Source organism: Sorex fumeus, unplaced genomic scaffold (genome assembly GCF_029834395.1).
Source record: "Sorex fumeus unplaced genomic scaffold, SorFum_2.1 ptg000227l, whole genome shotgun sequence".
Taxonomy (NCBI): Eukaryota; Metazoa; Chordata; class Mammalia; order Eulipotyphla; family Soricidae; genus Sorex; species Sorex fumeus.
In genome coordinates, this window is record NW_026606284.1 from 44,839 (window position 1) to 66,422 (window position 21,584).

The 21,584-nt window shown below is 45.3% G+C and overlaps 1 protein-coding gene across 1 annotated transcript; it reads left to right on the forward strand.

Annotated features, from left to right (window-relative positions):
- Positions 1-19,701: 19,701 nt before the first annotated feature.
- On the forward strand, positions 19,702-20,652 carry LOC130017859 (olfactory receptor 7A10-like). Its single transcript, XM_056108627.1, has one exon. It carries the CDS (start codon positions 19,702-19,704, stop codon positions 20,650-20,652), a length of 951 nt encoding a protein of 316 aa, XP_055964602.1.
- The last annotated feature ends 932 nt before the right edge of the window (positions 20,653-21,584 follow it).

A 21,584-nucleotide genomic window follows, 5' to 3' on the forward strand; every position in this document is an offset into this window, starting at 1 on the left:
AGTTTTAAATTTATATATATATTTTTTGCCATGTACAAAACCATTTTTTCCTACAAATAGTCTTATTTTGTGTTTAGGGGTGTAAAGGAAAGAAGAATGTTTTATGTTTTTTTTTGCTTTAGCTACTTTGGGACAAATTAGAAATCCTGAACTCTGTGCCCGAGAACAGATGGCTGGTTAAAGAAACTTTGGTACATTTACACAATGGAGTACTATGTAGCTGTTAGAAAAGATGAAGTCATGAAATTTACATACAATGGTACTACATGGAAAGTACCATGTTAAGCGAAATGAGTCAGAAAGAGCGGGATAGACACAGAAAGATTGCATTCATCTGGGGAACATAAAGTAGCAAAATGGGAGACTAACAGCCAGGAGTGGCCGAGATTACTACCAGGAATTTTGCTCCATGACTTGAAGGCTAGGCACAAGTGCTAGGGGAAAAGGAAGCTCAGATAGACAAGGGAGCACCAAATAAAGGGAGTTGGGGGGATCCTCCCAGGATGGGAGATGCATGCTGAAAGTACACTATAGACCAAACATGATTGCCACCCAATGCCTCTTCTGCAAACCACAGCACCCAAAAGGAGAGAGAGAACAAAAGGGAATGCCCTGCCACAGAGGCAGGGTGGGATGGGGGAGATGGGCGGTGGGAGTGATGCTGGGACCCGTGGTGGTGGAGGATGGGCGCTGGAGGAGGGATGGGTACTTCTTGATCATTGTATAACTGAAACCCAAGCACAAAAATTTGTAAGTCTACAACTGTACCTCATGGTGTCTCACTAATAATAAAAAAAAGTCCTGAACTCTGGAAAAAAAAAAAAGCATGCAGGGATGTTTGTTCTGTTAAACATAAGGTGCAGACGAAGGCTTTGAGGCCTGTACTGGACAGAGACAAGCTCAGAAAAGATGGTTTAATTGTGGAAAACCAGGCCACTTCCGTAAGGACTGCAGGGCACCTCCCAAACGTGCTACTGTGAGAGCACCTCCTGGGCCCTGTCCCAGGTGTAAGAAAAGAAACCACTGGGCCAGAGACTGCCAAGCCAGGCTTTCACCTCCCGGGCCCTGTCCCTAGTGTAAGAGGGGAAATCATTGGGCCAGAGACTGTCGCTTCAATTTTGATGCAGCTGTTGACCCCAATTTGGGAAACCTGCAAAGGCACCAGCCCCAGGTCCTGCAATATCAGTGGATGTTCCCAGCTGCAGCCCCTCTCCCCTGTGTGGAGTTTCAGAGCTCCAGTCAGTATAATCGCTGCAGCCAGTGATGGCAGGAAGCGCAGCTTGGATATTTCCTGCCCTGATATGGTTACTATAACCCCTGCCCAGTGTCACTACAAATTAAATTCTGGTATAAAGGGACCAATCCCACAAGGCACTGTAAGGCCTACTCTTAGGGCGAAGCATTATTTTGGTTTTATAAAAATTAATTAATTAATTTAATTTTTAATAGTGAGACATCATGAAGTACAGTTACAGACTTACACATTTTTGTGCTTGGGTTTCAATTATACAATGATCAAATACCCATCCCTTCACCAGTGCCCATTTCCCACAACCACGGATCCCAGTATCCCTCCCACCCCCCCATTTCCCCCATCCCACCCTGCCTCTGTGGCAGGGCATTCCCTTTTGTTCTCTCTCTCTTATTGGGTGTTGTGCTTTGCAAAAGAGGCAATGGGTGACAATCATGTTTGGTCTATAGTCTACTTTCAACATGCTTCTTCCATCCTGGGAGGATCCTCCCAACACCTTTATTTGGTGTTCCTTCTCTATCTGAGCTCCCTTTTCCCCTAGCATGTGTGGTTGGCCAGGGAGAATCATTTTGACTTTTAAGAGAACACTGCGGCTTTAAGCCCACCACCTCTCCACATTCAGTGGATATATGACATGGCAAATCAAAAAAAAAGAGGAGGTATCTTCCTACCTAGTGTAGCAGGGAAACTCCTCATTCGTGGAAAAGGCAATGCTTTTGTTTCAACAGTGATAACCCCACTGAGAAACTTTGCGTCCTGTTACGTCTCATCAGAAGTCAAATTCATCCACCTAACTTGGATCCTCAGACTGCCAGAGACTTACAACCCTTCAAATTCCAGCCCCAAGCCATCGCCAAACTGATTTCAGCTGGAAGTCACAAGGGAAAGAAGAGGAGCCACCATCAGAGGACCTGAAGCAAAGGCCTCTAGCTCCTTCAACACCTCATGATTCACATTAAAGCATTCCTTGTACCTCTCTTTTACAGATTGTGGACTGGACAACGCCAGGCCTCCATATTTTGAATTAACAATACTTTACTTTTACCCTTTCCTTGGAATTCACAGGTTCCTGAAGGGGAAAGGAATGACTTGACAGGAACACCTTTTCATTTTTCTCTAGGATGTCCATTTGTATTGGAGCTTCCCTCTGTCTCTTTCTCTACCTCCAGGCATGGAGAACCAAACCCTGATGGTCAAAGCCTCTGATAACTTTTAAAAAGTGGTTTTCTCGAACATAAGCTAGGTTGCATATCTATGACTATCGATGAACCTGACCAGAGAATGGCTGCATTTCCCTGCTGACGTACTCCTGCCAGAAGTTGTGATGATCCTGTTCCAGTGCTCCCAGATTGACCCAGTGCTTCCAGAAATCTATTGGACTCCTAATAGCTGCTCCTCTGGGACTCAATACTGCAGCCACTTCTGACGCTGTTACAGGAACAACTCTTCAGTTTTGATCCAGACACTTCACTTCTTCAGAACCGGCTAAATGACTCTCATCATTGGTGACCCTGGACAGTGCAGGACAATTGGATGCTTTACTACAAGCACTGCTCTGGGTCCAGGGTTGGACTGAAATCTTACTACGACTAAGACTGTATTGTGATTTGGAATTGTTTCTCTGTTTCAAATTTTGTGTTTTTGTAAAAAGAAAAAGGGGGAGATGTAGGATAACATTGCTTTGTCTTTTCTCCCTTGCCACAAGGATCTTAGGTTTATAGGGTCACACCCATCAAAGTGCTCCCGAGTCACTCCCATTCTCTTGTTTATCTGTAACCACTTCCCTATGCCCTCTTCCCCAACCTGTTAATAAGCTTTTTCCCCTAATCAGATTCTGTTAATTGGTAAGGTCAGATCTTTCTAGAACACTGAACTTGTATTATAAGTTAATATTGCCTTTCTCCTCTCCTTATGTCTTTTGAATAGTTTACCTTAAAGCAATGTCCTTTTGTATAGACACGATCACGACCATCCTGTTGTTCGTCGATTGCTTCGAGCAGGCCCCAGTAACGTCTCCTTCATCCTAGCCCTGAGATTTTTAAAAAGTGCCATATTCAAGGTTCTTTCAGGGTTAGGAGAATGAGACCCATCATTGTTACTAGTATTTGGCATATTGGGTACACCACGGGGAGTTTGCCAGACTCAGCCATGTGGGCAGGTTACATTTGGTAGCCTGCCTGTATAGACACAAGAAGACAATTAATATTATGCTTTTGTAATTGGGATTTAATTGTCTTTGAATATTATTCATTCCCAGGCACCTGCTTTCTCAACTTAAGCCTCAGTCGCCCTCGCTTCCTCCGCTGTCTGCCCCATGGCCCCAGCCGCCCTGGCTGGGGGATCAGTCCGGGGTGCCCCAGAACCTGGGCGGCCAGGGGAAGAGCCATCTGGGCCACCCCCTGGCTGCCTTCCGAGGGTGGGCGGGGCAGCCGGGGCAGCCCAGGATATTGGGCAGATGGTGGAGGAAACGAGGGCCAAGCCGGTTTATTGATCAGATGCCGTTTATTCCATTCTCCTCACGTACCTGCCCCAGTCTCTCTGAGCCTCGCATTCTAGTCTCACACTCCCCTCATTCTCATCTCCTTCTGTCTCTCACTCTCATCTCTCTGCTCCATCTCGCAGCCTGGGCTCTCTCTCTCTCTCTCTCTCTCTCTCTCTCTCTCTCTCTCTCTCTCCACGTGCCTCCTCCTGTATTCTTCTACATTCTTCTCTCTCTGTCCCCCTTGCTATTATCTTCGGGGTCCATCTTGCCACCCCGCCCCTTCTCACTCTTACTGCTCTCTTGTCTCCCCAACACCCCAGAACTCTGGGCTGACACTGCCCCCAGTCAGGTAGCCAAATCAACATAAGCAAGCCCTTCCTGAGGGCCCACCAAATTCAAAGGGAACACCACCTAAAAGGTATTCCAATGCCCTTCCTGTCTGCCTCGGGCAAAATACCTCTTAAGGTGTTTTTCTCCTTTCCTCAGTCCAATAACTCTATCAACATCTCAATACTAGTCATTTTTGTATGGACACAGTAAGAGATAACATTGAGGCTTGTAGGGCAGCTCTCTTGGGAACATCTTGCCACAGACTTCGACTACAGCGCTCAGGCCAGATTAATCATTCCTAACCCTAGGGTCCAAATCTAGTCATTACTTTTTGGATCATGACAGCATTTGTCCATGACCAAGCTCTTAACTTATAGTTAAGCATTATGGCACTTTGGCCTGGCCCATCTCAATGCCAGGGTAGCACATAGCTTACCGTTTGCCCTGGTTCCATCCAGTCCCTCATCAGGACCCTGCTTTTGAGGGCGCTAGGAAGTAAGGGCAGCTGAGGCTTAGGTGAGAGAACAGATGCCCGGGGGGAAGTATCACTGAGAGTCACATAACAAAAGCATAGCATATACTGTCTTCTTGTGTCCATACAAAAAGGACATTGCTCTGAATAAACTATGCAAAGGACATAGAGAGAAGAGAAAAAAATATTTACAAGTCAACAGAGCACAAAGAAAGAAGTTACAAATAAACAGAGGAATGGGAGCAACCAATATACCTAAACTACCTGAGGCTATGCAGGAAGGACAAAACAGTGTTATCCTACACAGAGCCAGGAGTGAACTCTAAGCATTGCATTGTGCATTCCCCTATTCTCAAGATGAAATGAATAGGGAGCCAAAGCAATAGTCCAGTGGGTAGGATGTTTGCTTTTCCAGGGCCAAACCAGGTTCCATTCCTGGCATCCCATAGGGACCCTTGAGAATCAAAAAAAGTTATTCCGAGTGCAAAGTCGGGAGTCAGCTCTGAGCATCACTGGGTTTGGCATAGAAAACAAAGCAAAACAAAAAAACCAAATAGATTAAAAATAAATTTTAAAAATGTAATTAATTTTATTCTTTGACTGTGGATCTGGTCTTCTCTTTGAAGTTGCCAACACCGTCTCTACTATTTCGGTCTCTTTTCTTTCTGTCCATTTTTTCAAAGGATTCATTTGTACCACTGGCTTTATCTGAAGTTCAGTGTCTTTGGGACTATTCACAGACTGTGAAGATGCGAGAGAAGAATGAAGGCCATGGGCCAAGATGATCAATGATGATGATCAACAATCTAACCAAGGGGAAGCAGGTTCACACATAAAGTGCGCAACGAACAGTTCAGATCATGAGAGATACAAGGATGAGAACGGGAGATGCTTGAAAGAGGAGAAGAGGGGACAGGAGTGATAGTACAGTAGGGACGGCACTTGACTTGAATATGGTCGACCTGGGTTCGCTCCCCAGCACCCCATAAGGTCCCCTGAGTCCCACCAAGAGTAATTATTGAGGCAGATCCAGGAGTCAGATGGAAGAAGTGCTAGGTATGGTCCCCAAAAAAGAGGGCAAGAAAGAGAGTCACACACACACACACACACACACACACACACACACACAGTGCACATTTTTCTAACTGGAGTTCAGGTAATAGCAGCAAACAGGGCACTTTCCACCAACAACCACAGGGAGTTCTGGGTGGCCCGGGGAAGTTGCCTGCAGAAATGTCTGAATGCAGAGTTGGCAAAGCTCTGGGGCTGTTGCAGGAGTCACATGTCCCGAGGACCCAGGGTGGGAGATAAAGAGACTGTTAGAGAATGAGAGAGGAGATCTCACTGCTGCGGGGTTCTCCTGGAACACGAGGCTGAGGAGAATGCAGTGGTTTGGGCATCTGCAGGCAGCATCCTAATCTTGTTTTCATTTCCAGAACCACATAAGCTGCTAAGCATCATTCGGTGCAGTCCTGGGGACCCCCATTACGGTTGGGTTGACATGGGTATCCTCAACACTGCAGACCAAATCAGAAGCCCCTCTTCCTCCAGCCCTGGCACCAAACCCCTAGTCAGGCGGGTCACCTAGGGGTCCCTGGACCTCCTTACCACCACTTTGGAGCCCCCCATGCACACACACACACCTTATAAACAAAGACAGGAACCCTGGGCACACCACATGTTTTCTTTCAGGGTCTCTCCATGAAACCACCTACATGCTGACTTTCCTCTATTGGGTAATGCCTCACTCTCTGCTACATGTGACCCTTTTTAGGATGCTCTTCATTTTAGGGAAGTTATGCCTCAGTGGGGGTGCGTATGCACAACCCATACATACTCTGAAATATCTACACATGATCTACACACACATTCGAAACATCTATACACAGTACACGCACACAAAATCCAACTATCTACATAGAGTCAAACGTGCCCCAAAATATCTCTGCACATACACACATAGTCTGAAACATCTATATACAATCTACATATATGCCAAAGGTCTACACACAATATACACACATACTACAAAACATCTATATGCACTTCATACTCCAAAGCACCTACACACACTATATACACATACACACATGTCAAACATTTAATATTCAAACATTAATATACAGTATATACACATCCAGACATACTGAAAATGTCTACATACAGTGTACACACATACCGCAAATCATCAGTACACGCATATTTATACCTTGGATAAAGCATGAAAGAAAAGCATCAAGTCAGCAAGGTTTGGCCACATACTAAAATAGTATGAACTGTCCAAATAACGAATCAACAATGTAGGTTGATTAGATGACTCATCCTCATGTACAGACTGATCGATGAGCAAGGAGGGTCATCTTAAAACATAAATTGAAATGCTGTGTCCTCAAGAGATTGAGATATTTCAGAGAGATAGTACAGCGAGGAAGGCACTGATCTTGCATATACCCAACCAGGGTTCGATTCATAGGATATACCTGAAAATCGCCTGGGGTGATTCCTGAGAGTACAGTTGGGTGTGCCCCCCCTCACACATGTTTTGCAGATAAACAAAAATTTCATTCATGCATTTTCACTCACAACGGTCAAAATAGGAACATGCTCAGTATAAACAGAAAAGATTAAAGAACATGGAAACAACAATGATAGGAAGAAGAGCAATGCATCTATTCATGATGCAACAGAACTGTCTCAGCTGATCATGGCTGGCAGGATCCAAGAGGCACCAGGTAACTGTTCTTACCTTCCATTCTCTCTAGCCTCCTCCTGAGCGTCTACACCACAGGTGGTGTCGATATCCTGGGTAGGAATGCTGAGTGGAAGACCTCAGAATAAAAATGATAACTCCACCTGGGTTCGATGATGGTCAAAAACCCCCAAACAAACCAGCCGGATGGAAGGGGCATGGATCCCCAGCTAGACTCAGACTCCCAAAGCAACAGCCACCAGCCTCACGAGCCCACAGGTGGAACAAGGGGAGGAATGGAGCTGAGAAGATATTTACAGCTCGCAGCGTCTATTCATTAGGCAGACTGGCATCTAGTTGTTTGGCCACTAACTATGCAGTGAGTGTCCCTATGGGTCACTGATCCGGACAAGTGGAAACTCTCTCCTGATTCTCTGATCCCAGGAGAGCAGTTAGGATTCAGGAATGAGCTGATCTTACTCACGATCATGATCACAATTATCCTGTTGTTCGTCAATTGCCTCGAGCAGGCACCAGTAACGTCCCCTTCTTTCTAGCCCTGAGATTTTCAAAGAGCCATATTCAATGCTTTCAGGGTTAGGAGAATGAGACCCATCATTGTTACTGGTATTTGGCATATTGAGTACGACACGGGAAGTTTGCCAGACTCTGCCGTGCGGGCAGGATACTTTTGATAGCCTGCCGGGTTCTCCAAAGTAAGAACGAGATAATAAGATGTTGCTGATCTTTTTTTTTTTTATTAGTGAGACATATGAGGTACAGTTGTAGATTTACAAATTTTTGTGCTTGGGTTTCAATTACACAATGATCAAACGCCCATCCCTCCACCAGTACCCACTTCCCACCACCACGGATCCCAGCATCCCTCCCCCCCCCCATCTCCCTCATCCCACCCTGCCTCTGTGGCAGGGCATTCCCTTTTATTCTCTCTCTCTTATTGGGTGTTGTGGTTTGCAAAAGAGGCAATGGGTGACAATAATGTTTGGTCCATAGTCTACTTTCAGCATGCTTCTCCCATCCTGGGAGGATCCTCCCAACACCCTTTATTTGGTGCTCCCTTCTCTATCTGAGCTCCCTTTCCCCCTAGCATGTGTAGCTGGCCTCCAAGCCATGGAGTAAAATTCCTGGTACTAATCTCGGCCATTCTTGAGTGTTAGTCTCCTATTTTGTTACTTTATGTTCCCCAGATGAATGCAATCTTTCTATGTCTATCCCTTTCTTTCTGAGTCATTTCGCTTAACATGATACTTTCCATGTAGTACCACTTGTATGTAAATTTCGTGATTTCGTCTTTTGTAACAGCTACATAATACTCCATTGTGTAGATGTACCAAAGTTTCTTTAACCAGTCGTCTGTTCTCGGTTTTTTCCAGATCTGGCTATTGTAAAGAGTGCTGCAATGAACAAACAATTGCAGATGTCACTTCGAAGATGTCGCTGATCTTATTATTCCTACTTAATGACTCTCACAGCTTCTCCCCAATACCTTCCCACCATGAGCTTTGGGCTTGGTCAAGATTCTAACACCAAAGGGGCTGGAGAGACACAGCGGGGAGGACACTTCACTTGAACGTGGCTGACCTGGGTTCAATCCAAGGCATCCCATAGGGTCCCCCTGAGCACTACCAGGAGTGATGCCTGAGCACAGAACCAAGAGTCACCCCTGAGCACTGCCAGTTTTGACACTCTCCCCACCCCCCATAAAAACCCAAAATCAACATTAAATCTGGCTGGACTTACAAATCTGTTGCCTCAGAAAGAGTAGGGTGCCGTGGGGATATGGCCCCCTATTTCTGGAAACTGTTCTCTTTGATGAGGAAGAGAACCACGTTCATTCATCAGCCACCAACCAAGTTCAAATTTCATCTTTATTTTTTATTTCTATATATTTTTGTTTTAGGGTCACACTCAACGATGCTCATGTGCTCCTTGCTCTTCGTTCAGGGATCACTACTAGCAGGCTAGGGGACCCTATGGGGTGCTGGGGAGCCAATCCAGGATGCCTGAGTACAAGACAAGCTCCCTTTCCCCTGGCTTGGTGGTTGGGCTTCTTATGTTGTTTTTTTTTTTTCTTGGGGTGAAGTAGGGTGGTGGTGGTGGAGGTGGGGTGGGGTGGTGGTGATGTGTGAGTGATGATGGGGGTCTTATGTTATTTTTAACATGATTTTCATCATTCCACATTGACTGTTTACACATGTTAAATTAGGAGGTATTGGACTGTGGGTGTAACTCTATGGCATTGCATGTGTGAGGTCCTGAATTCAATACAAACCAGTGAAAAATATATGTCCCCAAAACTGACTCTAAGGGCCACAGAGATAGCTCAGTGGGCTGAGTGCAGGCTTTGTATGAAGGAGACCCAGGAATGAACCCTGGGACTACATGGTCTTCTAAGCAACCTCCAAGAGTCACAGACAAGCGGTGTGACTCCAAAACCAAGAAAATTATTAATAACAATGAATTAGATGATACTTTAGCATAAGCCTTGGAAGGGTTAATGACTACTGAGGTCAGGAATTGTGATAACGCTTCCTTGGTCTCTTTTGTGTGTGTGTTATTGTTTTGGTTCATTGGGTTCTTCTAGGATTCTGGACAAGTTTTGGATTGTGATATGTCGTACTTTGAAAACTGTCCTTGGATTTTGGTAATAATTCAGACACTAGAGAGAATTTGGGTATTAGATTTATTTTAAAAACTTTTAGCCATCCTTGGACCAGAGTGATAGGACAGTGAAACGGGCACTGGCCCTGCACACAGCTGACCCAGATTCAATCCCTGATAGCCCATAGGGTCCCCCAAGCCTGCCAAAGAGTGATCCTTGAGTGCAGGGACAGGAGTCTGCCCTGAGCACTGCCAGGTGTGGCACAAAAGCCAAAACAGAAAGAGTCAAGACATTTTAGGGACTGGAGAGGTAGTAAAGCAGGTAAGGTGCTTGTCTTGCACACAGCATATGAGATCCCCGGCATCCCATATGGTCCCCCAAGTACCACCAAGACTAATTCCTGAGTGCAGAGCAGGACTACCCCCTGAGCAGTGCCGGGTGTGGCCAGGAAAAAATAAATAAAACACCTCATTCATCCAGGTTGCAGTAACTGCAAGATTTTATCATCAGTTACAGCTGCATAATATTCCAGTGTGTAGTTAAGCTACATTTTTACTCATTTCTGAGCATTGGATTGTTTCCATATTCTTTTTTTTCTTTTGGGTCACACCTGGCGATGCACAGGGGTTACTCCTGGCTCTGCACTCAGAAATTACTCCTGGGATGCTGGGAATCGAACCCAGGTCGGCCGAGTGCAAGGCAAACGCCCTATCCGCAGTACTATCACTCCAGACCCTATTTCCATATTCTTGCTATGGTTCTTAGAACTGCAATGAACACAGGCGTTTGTGCATTTAAAAAATTTTATTATATTTTAGATAGTAGAATGCTATTGTGTTTGGTGAATAGATGCTGATAAGTGGGATGACTGAGTTGTACAGGAGTTCAATTCTTTTTTTCTTTTGTTCTTTTGGGCCACTCCCTGGGTAAGCTCAGGGATTACTCCTTGCTCTGCGCTCAGGAATCACTTCTGGTGGTGCTCAGGGGATCCTAGGAGATGCCTGGGATCGATCTGGGATGGCATGTTGTACTATCACTCCAGTCTGATCCTTTTTATGTGTGTGTGTGTGTTTTTTTTATAAATAATACTGTTCTCATACAGGCAGAACCAAGAGACATTTACACTAAACATAAATCTCCTTTTCCCCCACAGTCCCACCAATACTAACTATTGAAGCTTATAAAGACAGTTGCCTCCTACCTCACTGGCACCCTTATTCACAACATTTTTTGCAAATTACCCTTGCCCCCTTCATGAGCCAGGCCCCCTCTCCCCATCAGCTGCTCCATTCCCTCTGATACCTCTTCTTTGAGCCTCACCACCCATGATCATACACACACATACACACACACACACACACACACACACACACACACAGAGGCACCAAGTTCCCCTGTCTCATGCACAGGAGACCCAAGTAAATGGGATGTTCTATTTATTTGTTTTTGTTTGTTTGTTTTTTGGGTCACATCCAGCATGCACAGGGGTTATTCCTGGCTCTGCACTCAGGAATTTCCCCTAGCGGTGCCCAGGGGATCATATGGGATACTGTGAATCGAACCCGGGTTGGCCACGTGCAAGGCAAACGCCCTACCCTACTTCTATTGCCTCAGCCCCTATTTTTTGTTGTTGTTGTTGTTGTTTGTTTGTTTGTTTCTATCCACACCTGGTGATGCTTAGAGGTCACTCCTGTCTTTGCACTCATGAATTACTCCTGACAGAGTTCAGGGGATCCTATGAGATCAAGAGGTCCCTATGTCGGGGATCAAGCCCAGGTGAACTGTGTGAAAGGTAAGCGCCCAATTCTCTGTACTGTCTCTCTGGCTCCTCCATTTAAGAAACATGCCATCATCAACAGTTATACACAGGACTGGAATTTTCCAGAAAAAAAATTAAAAGAAGTACACCAATCAATCATTCATTTCATGTTTACCTCCCCAACTTCATACACTGACCATTCTTCTTACTGCTAAGATGAGATGAACATCATGGAAAAGAAATATTTGGTGTAATCATAAAACATGTAATCAAATTTTTGCCTCTTCAGATCATGTTCATTCAATCTCTGTAATCAAATTTGCCTTGTCCCGTAGATTTCATTTGGAGAAAAAAAAATTTGAATTTTTTAAAATTAAAATTTTTGTTTTATTTTTAAATGAATCACCGTGATATACAGTTACAGACTTCGTGCTTTCGTTTTAGTCATACAATGATCGAGTACCCATCCCTCCACCAGTGCCCATTCTCCACCACCAATGTTTCTAAGCATCCGTCCCACCACCTCCACCCTTACTCCCCAACCTCTGTGGCAGGCGGATTCCCTTTTACTCTCTCTCTCTCTCTCTCTCTCTCTCTCTCTCTCTCTCTCTCTCTCTCTCTCTCTCTCCTTTTGGATGTTGTGATCTGCAATGCAGGTATTAAGTGGCCATCATGTTTGGTCTATAGTCTACATTCATCACACATCTCCAATCCTGAGTGGGTCCTCCAAGCATCCTTTACTTGGTGGTTCCTTCTCTATCTGAGCTGCCTTTTCCCCGGCATGTGAGGCTGGCTTCCAAGCCGTAGAGCAATCCTCCTGGTCCTTATCTCTACTATCCTTGGATGTTAGTCTCCCATTTTGTTACTTTATATTCCTCAAATGAGTGCAGTTCTTCTATGTCTGTCCCTCTCTTTCTGACTCATTTCACTTAGCATGATACTCTCCAAATCTACTTCTATGTAAATTTCATGACTTCATCTTGTCTAACAGCTGCATAGTATTCCATTGTGTAGATGTACCAAAGTTTCTTTAGCCAGTAATCTGTTCTCAGTCACTCAGGTTTTTTCCAGATTCTGGCTATTGTAAAGAGTGCTTCAGTGAACTTAGAAGTGTAGATGTCATTTCTACTATACTTTTTTGCATCTCCGGGATATATTCCCAGGAGTGGTATTTCTGGGTCAAATGGGAGCTCAATTTCTAATTTTTTGAGAAACATACATACTGTTTTTCAAAAGGGCTGAACCAGTCGGCATTCCCACTAGCAGTGAAGGAGAGTCCCTTTCTCCCCACATCTGTGCCAACACCGGTTGTTTTTGTTCTTTTGGATGTGGGCCAGTCATTGTGGTGTGATATATCTCATTATTGTTTTGATCTACATCTCCCTGATGATTATTGATGAAGAACATTTTTTCATGTGCCTTTTGGCCATTAGGATTTCTTCTTTGAGAAAGTTTTCTGTTCATTTCATCACCCCATTTTCTGATGGGGTTGGATGTTTTCTTCTTGTAGAGTTCAGCCTTGTATATCCTTGATATCAACCGTTTCTCAGATGGGTATTGGGTAAATAGCCTTTCCCATTCTGTAGATTGTCTTTGTATTCTGGTCACTGTTTCTTTTGAGGTACAGAAGCTTCTTAGTTTAAGATAGTCCCATTGTTTATGTCTGTTTCCATTTGCCTGATCAGTTGTGAGTCATCTTTGAAAACACTTTTACCTTCGATATCGTGGAGGGTTTTGCCTACCTTGTCTTCCACATACCTTGTGGATTCTGGTCTGATGTTGAGGTCTTTTATCCATTTTGATTTGACTTTTGTGCATGGTGTTAGGTGGAGGTCTGAGCCCATATCTTTGCATGTTGCTCTCCAGTTTTGCCAGCACCATTTGTTAAAGAGGCTTTCCTTGCTCCACTTCACAATTCTTGCTCCTTTATCAAAGATTAGATGACCATATATTTGAGGGTGTGTGTAAGAATATTCAACCCTGTTCCATTGGCTTTTGTTCCAGTACTATGCTGTTTTAATTATTACTGCTTTGTAGTAGAGTTTGAGGTTGGGGAAGGTGATGCCTCCCATCTTCTTTTTCCCCAGAATTGTTTTAGCTATTCGTGGGGGGTTGTTGTTCCATATGAATTTCAGGAGTGTTTGATCCACTTCTTTGAAGAATTTCATGGGTATCCTTATAGGGATTGCATTGAATCTGTATAGTGCTTTGAGAGTATTGCCATTTTGACAATGTTAATTCTCCCAATCCATGAGCAGGGGATATGTTTCTATTTTGCCGTGTTCTCTTTTATTTCGTGAAGTAGCGTTTTGTAGTTTTCTTTGTACAGGTCCTTTACCTTCATAAGCTGATTCTGAAGTACTTGATTTTCGGAGGCATGATTGTGAAGGAAATTGCTTTTTTCATGTCACTTTCTTCTCTCTCATTTGCATATAGGAAAATCATGGACTTTGGGGCATTGATTTTATAGCCTGTGACTTTACTATACAAGTCTATAGTTTCTAGTAGTTTCTTCGTAGAGGTTTCATAGAGGCTTTGTATAATAATAGTATCATATTATCTGCAAATAGTGAGAGCTCAATTTCTTCCTTGGAGAGAAATTTGATCATCAAATTACTTCCTCTTTTTTTAAAAAAAAATTGTTTTCATCATTGATTCACAAACTATAGAATCTCCTTTATAGCTTTATAATCCAGTTTTATAACTGTAACTGGAAGACTCAGTTTTTGCTTGTGACTCATGCACACACTGTGGAGATCAAGATGAAGAAAAGAAACCAATGAAGAAGGGCTGGAGCGATAGCACAGAGGGTAGGGCGTTTGCCTTGTACGCGGCCAACCTGGGTTCGGTTCCCAGCATCCCATATGGTCCCCTGAGAATGGCCAGGAGTAATTCCTGAGTTCACGAGCGAGGAATAACCCCTGTGCATCGCTGGGTGTGACCCAAAAAGCAAAAAGAAAAAAATCCAAAGAACAAAACAAACAACAAAAAAAGAAACTGATGAGGATGGGCAGGGCAGTAGGACAACGGGGAAGGTGATGGTCTTGCACACGACTGACCAGAATTTGATTCCCAGCATCCCATATGGTCCCCTGAGTATTGCCAGCAGTAACCCAAGAGCATCACTGTATGCCCCCCCAATATAGAATACAATCAGAACACCAACCATGAAACAAAGGCAACATTGCCCATACGATCAATGTATAATAAACAGAAAGTACGAAAATGTGGTATCAGAAGTTCTCTTTGTGGGGCCGGAGTGATAATACAGCAGGTAGGTCATTTGCCTTGCACATAGTCGACCAGATTCGATTCCAGTCATTCCATATGGTCCCCCAAGCACTACCAGGAGTAATTCCTGAGTGCTTAACCAGGAGTAACCTCTGAGCATGCCTGTGTGGACCCAAAAAGAAAAAAAAAAAGTTCCTCTTCGATGCAATGACGTCAGCTGCAAGTTTAGTTTTATTTTCCAGGTGAGTAACAAGCAGCTCGTGATTCTTTAAAAAAAATAAATAAATAAAGAAGAAATGTCTGTGAATAATATGTAATTCAAGAAGAAATCCATTTATAGATCAGCGTGATAGTATGATGAGAAAGGTGCTTACCTTGCACATGGCTGACCCAGATTCAATCCTTGGAACCTCAAAGGGTCACCTGACCCCATCAGGAGTTCTCCCTGTCTGCAGAGTCAGGAATAAGTCCTGATAACCTGTGGGTGTGACACCCAAAACAAAATATAATAAATTTAAATAAAATTATGATTCAATCACCAACCTTTTATTTCAGCTCATTTTTAAATTCAGGAATAATATCTACCCTCTGTCATTATATGCATTTGTGTATAGTTTCTTCTGATATCTTCATCATCTCTTATGCCATACTTAATGTTTGCAAGAGGGAACAATGTAGCTAGGATTAAATAGTCAATCACTGTCCTCCCATTGTTCATCGATTTGCTCGAGCGGGCCCAGTAATGTCTCCATTGGAGACTTTGTTGTTACTGTGCTTGGCATATCGAATACGTCACAGGTAGCTTGTCAGGCTCTCTGAGAGGGGTGGAGGAATCGAACTCGGGTTGGCCATGTCAGCTGCGTGCAAGGCAAACGCCCTACCGCTGTGTATTGTTTTCCTAAATAATGCCAGTCATTAATTATATTTAAAATTTTATATAATTAATAATAATCTTAAAATAGACGCTTCCTGCTCCCTACAGACCACATCTAAGGGAGGAAGGCTGGCATTGATTAGGGGACAGACACTGAATTCCATTGTTACTCCAAGGAGCAACATTGCAAAATCAAATCCACTTCCTTTGAACTTCTTGGCTCCCAAGGAATCAGTCTTCAGAAATTAGAATAACAATAGAATCATTTCTTTAATGAGGCACTGTGAGAATTAGGTCCTTGGAGCCCTAACACAGATGAGGCTGTTTTATATAATACAGTTATTCCTGCTTGGCTCAACCCATCGCAGAAGAAAGACAGCTGCATCGTTCAGAGGTTCATGAGGGTTTCTACCCACCTGCCCAGCCTGGTGGCAGAACCGCCATCTGTAAAAACTGTCTATGGAAGAAACCGAACTAGATTCAGTGAACGCAAACACCTCAGCGATCGGTGAATTCTTGTAAGTGCAAGAAAAAAAATGAGATCTGGAGAGAGAGTCTCCTCGTAATATTGTAAAATTGCCTTTTGAGGATGGATGAAATCTTCAAAATATGCTTTCTCCTGATCTGAGAACTTGGGAAATGCCTTTAGCCTAGTGGGTGTTTGAACGTCTGCTTTTGCCTTTCAGCTCAGATGCATCCTCTGCCTTTTTTGGGTCTTTGCTTTGTTGTTGTTTGGGGGTTGGGTCTCCACATCTGACTGGTCAGGTCTTCCTTCTGGCCCTGTGCTCAGGGATCACTCCTGGTGGGCTTAGGGAACCATGTGTAGTGCTGGGGATCAAACCCAGGTCGGCAGCAAGCAAGGCAAGCGCCTACCCACTGCACTATCGCTTGGTCCTGTGCAAGCTACCTTTTAGGTTCTATTTCCTTCCTGTCTACATCCACTTCTCTGGCTCTTTCCTGGCACAGCAATTTTTCCTCTCTCCCATGCTTAACGGATTCTGTCCATACTCATTCTTTCATACAGCCAGGAAAAAGCTCTATCATGAAATCATTTTTCTTTTTTTAAATGTTTGGTTTTTGGGCCACAGTTGATAATACCCTGGGGTTACTCCTGGCTCTGTCCTTAGGAATCACCCCTGGTGGGGTTCAGGGGACCATATAGGGTGTCAGGGACCGAACCTGGGTTGGTCATGTGCAAGGCAAGCTTCCTCTGTGCTTTACTGTCTCTCTGACCTCTCAAGAAATTTGCATTCTGGGCTAAAGAAGGACCGAGACATGATTCAGTCCCCTCTCAAAGAGTGAATCACTACAACATGGAAAATGCAGTTCCCCAAGGCAGGCAACCCCTTGTAGACACAACATAGCCAAAATTGTCCAGTTTCATGGTCAGAGAGACAGCCCCTGGATTAACAAGCACCATATACGTGGTTGACTCTGGTTCAATCCCTGGCAACAGCATATGGTCCCCTAAGGACTGCCAGGATTGACCCCTGAGCTCCAATACAGGGCTAAGTCCTGAGAACCACCCAGTGTGGATTTAGAAATACACATACACATATGTTGTCCAGTCCTACTGGGGTGAATCACTCTACAATAGTGTTTTTCAGCCACCAGCTTGAGTTTTGCAGACCAATGTTGGTTTCTCAGTGTAAAAAGGTTGAAATATAATCAAATACCTAGAAGAGAGATGAACACAGAGCAGAAAAGATAAGAAAAGAACTGGAACAAGGGCTGGAGAGATAGCACAGCAGGCAGGGCGACAGTTTTACATGTGGCCGGACCTGGTTCGGTCCTCTGAATCCCAAAGGATCCCCCTGAGCACCACCAGTAGTGATTGCTGAGTGTAGAGCCAGGAATAACTCTTGAGCACTGTGGGAAGCCAAGAGCCCTCTCATAGACCCTGGCCGTGGTTTGCATGTTAGAAACTGCTTGGGACAGATATTGGTGACAGTCTCCCAGTGCTTCCTGACCTCAGTGGATGCCTGATCTAAAGCCACATACATCAGGCTGACAGTTATCTGGCCTTATCTATAGTGACCTCCAGGACCCTTTGATATACAAATGTCTACCTTGAATGCTAGGTAAAGCTCTTGTTGCTGACCTTACCATGTATGGTTATATTGCTTCTGCTCTTGACTGGGATGCCCCTGACCCTATATAAACAGCCTGTAGCCCTCAATAAAGTTCTGTCCCTTTTTCTCTCTGTTTCTAAACTGCACTCTGTCTCTTGTGTCTTATGTTCATTCAGTTGGTCCCTTCTTGCACGTATGGACGGATCAATCCCTAGGGCCACCTCCGCGGGGCCTGAGAGTGGTTTAGCGCCCCCCCTCCCCACAGAGCACCACTGGATGTCCCTCCAAAACAAACAAAAAAGACAAAAAGGCACTCTGCAGGACACAAATCACCAAGTATCCTAGATTTTGCAGCTTTGCCATTTTCATGGTTCTGGAAATTTCATGTATGCCACTCCAGGGTTGTTTGATTGCTGTTATTGTTGGGGTTTTAATGTTTTTTGACTTTTTGGATCACATCCAGCAATTCTCAGGGATTACTCCTGGCTCTACACTCAGGAACCACTCCTGACGGTGCTCAGGGGACCTTATGGGGTCCCAGGATTTGGGCCCAGGTTGGCCACATGCAAGGCAAACACCCTACCCGCTATACTATCTCTTTGACTCCCCAACAGAAAGCTTTTTGTTCCTTTCGCCCTTCATATGTCACTCCACAGTCACCACCTCTAATTCTGCCTCCAGTCCAGGGTTTAAAGAAAAAAAAACATATAAGGAGTATTGCACTGTGGGGAAAAATTCTCTATAGGACCAGTGAGGTGCCTGTGCTTGCGGGGAACCTCCTGAGATTACAGATGATGAGAATCATGGGGGTGGGGCAGGGGAATCAGGAAGTAAGGAGGAAATCTAAGAGATAATGCACCAGCAGACAAACTATGAAGCATACACTACCTGCATTCATTTACGGGAGGTTTTATAAACATTTTCCTGGTGTTTCTGTTTTGGGTTTTTGCTGTTGTGATTGCTGTTGTTTAGTTTTTTTTTTTTGCTTTTTGGGTCACACCCGGCGATGCAGATGCATAGGGGTTACTCCTGGTTCTGCACTCAGGAATCCCCCCTGGCAGTGCTCAGGGGACCATATGGGATGCTGAGAATCGAACCCGGGTTGGCCGCATGCAAGGCAAACGCACTACCAGCTGTGCTATTGCTCCAGTCCCTGTTGTTTAGTTTTTAAGTCACATCCATCTGGGTTCCAGGGCTTCATTCGGGCTCTAGGCTCAGGGATCACTCCTGGCAGTCTAGAAAACCTAGGTCAGCTGCGTGCAAGGCAAGTGCCTTATCCACTATCTCTCCGGCTCCTTCAAATTTCTTCTGAGCGGATTCCTTCCCTCTGCCCCTTCATCCTATTGGTTGACCTCCTAGTCCTGTGCCTTTAACCCCCACTGATATATAATTTTTACCTGTGACCCTCTTTGAAATATCCTGGAGATCCACAGGAGGCCATGTGGCCCCAGTCGAGAAGCGCTGATTTGTAGAGTAAGTATGAACCACATAATTTATGTAATTCGAACTAGTAACTTCGGAGAGCCCGGCAAGCTACCGAGAGTATTCGATATGCCAGACACAGTAACAACAAAGTCTCCAATGGAGACGTTACTGGGCCCGCTCGAGCAAATCGACGATCAACGGGAGGGCCTTTATCTTTATCTTTTAATGTTGGGTGATATAAATTAATTTTTTGTTTGCTTTTTGGGGGGCGGTTGTTTGTTCGTTTGGGGGTCCATACCCGGCAGTGCTCAGGGGTTCCTCCTGGCTCTGCACTTAGGGATCCCTCCTGGCGGTGCTCAGGACACCCTATGGGATGCTGGGGATAGACCCTGGTTGGCCCCATGCAAGGCAGACACCTTCCCCATTGTACTATTGCTCTCTCTCTTTGCATCTCTCTCTTATTGCCACTTTTCAGACCATGACGCTCGAGGTATGGAACTAGAAAATAACACCCAGTTCTCAGAATTCATCCTCCTGGGGCTCTCAGATGAACCAGAGGTGCAACCCGTTCTATTTGGGATTTTCCTCTCCATGTACCTGGTCACGGTCTTGGGGAACCTGCTCATCATCCTGGCCACCATCTCCGACCCCCACCTCCACACGCCCATGTACTTCTTCCTCTCCAACCTGTCCTTTTCGGACATCTGCTTCACCTCCACCACTGTCCCCAGGATGCTGGCCAATATCCACCTTCAGAGCCAAACCATCAGCTACGCCTCCTGCCTCACCCAGATGTACTTCTTCATCCTTTTTGCAGAACTGGACATCTTCCTCTTGTCCGTGATGGCCTATGACCGCTTTGTGGCCATCTGCCATCCACTGCATTACACGGCCATCATGCACCCCCGCCTCTGTGGCTTCCTCTTGCTCTTCTCCTGGATCCTGAGTGTCCTGGACTCCATGATCCGGGGTCTCCTGGTGCTGCGACTGTCCTTCTGTGCCCACGTGAGGATCCCGCACTTCTTCTGTGAAATCAACCAAGTCCTTCAACTGGCCTGTTCCGACAACCTCCTCAATATGATCGAGATGTACTTTGCCACCGTGCTGATGGGCATTGTACCCCTCTCGGGCATCGCTTTTTCCTATTCTCAGATTGTCTCTTCCATCCTGAGGATGACCTCTGCCAGGGGCCGGTACAAAGCGTTTTCCACCTGCGGGTCCCACCTCTCCGTGGTCTCCCTGTTTTACGGGACGGGTCTGGTCGTGTACCTCAGTTCGGCGGCCACCCAGAACAACAGGGCCAGCGCCATCGCCTCGGTGATGTACACGGTGGTCACCCCCATGCTGAACCCTTTCATCTACAGCCTCAGGAACAAGGACATCAAGGCAGCCCTGAGAAGCCTCATGAGCAAAGCACCTCCCAAGCTATTTGCCTTGGGGTGAGCGAGGGCACAAGGATGGTTGACTGAGACGTTGGCAGGGAGGAACCCTGACTTTGGATGGTACCTAATGGCATTTTCTTCCCTCCCATCCTTTCCCTTCTCTCAGTGATGATGACGATGGAGATGCAGCAATGAGTCAGGGTTGGACAGTTGACTAGGGGGCTGGAACACTGTGGTATTAATGGGGGGCTTGTCACACTCTCAGTTGTTAGATGGCACACGTGTGGGGCTGGATGGTAATGTGCTGGCCTTGCACGTGGCTGACCCAGTTTCAACCCCCAACATCCCATAGGGTCCCTCTTCCTCACGCCCAGAGCACTGCCAGAAGTAATCCCTGAGCGCAGAACCAGGAGTCAGCCCTGAGCATCACCAGGTGCAGCCCCCAAACAAAAACAAAAGAAAAAATATATGGGGCACATGTGATTGTGGCTGTGGTCTTGGAGATCACAAATGGCCACTGAAAGGGGGTACACATGGAGCAGTGGAAGAGATGCAGATAACATCTGGCCAGAGAGTTACGGAGGGAAGCACTAGCGCTGCATGAAGCCAGGTTTGATCCCTGGAAATGCAGAGCCTCCCCAGGAGTGATCGCTGAGCACAGAGTGGGCAGTCAGTCCGGATCACTGCCAGGTATGGCCCCAAAAGAAAGCAAAGAAGTATTTATGAATATATATGCAAAAACATAGGCTGGCAAGAGAGATATTATAGCAGATAGGGTGTTTGCCTTTCATGGGAATGATCCAGGTTTGATCCCTAACACCCTATAGGGTCCCCCACCAAGCACCTCCAGGAGTGATCCCTGAACTCAGAGTAAGCCCTAAGCTCAGCTGGTTGTGGCCCCAAATTTTTAAAAAATAAAAAACAAAATCTTTACAACAAAGCTACAAAATACTGGGATTTTTTGCAGGACAGAGTTTCTCCAGGGTGAGAAAC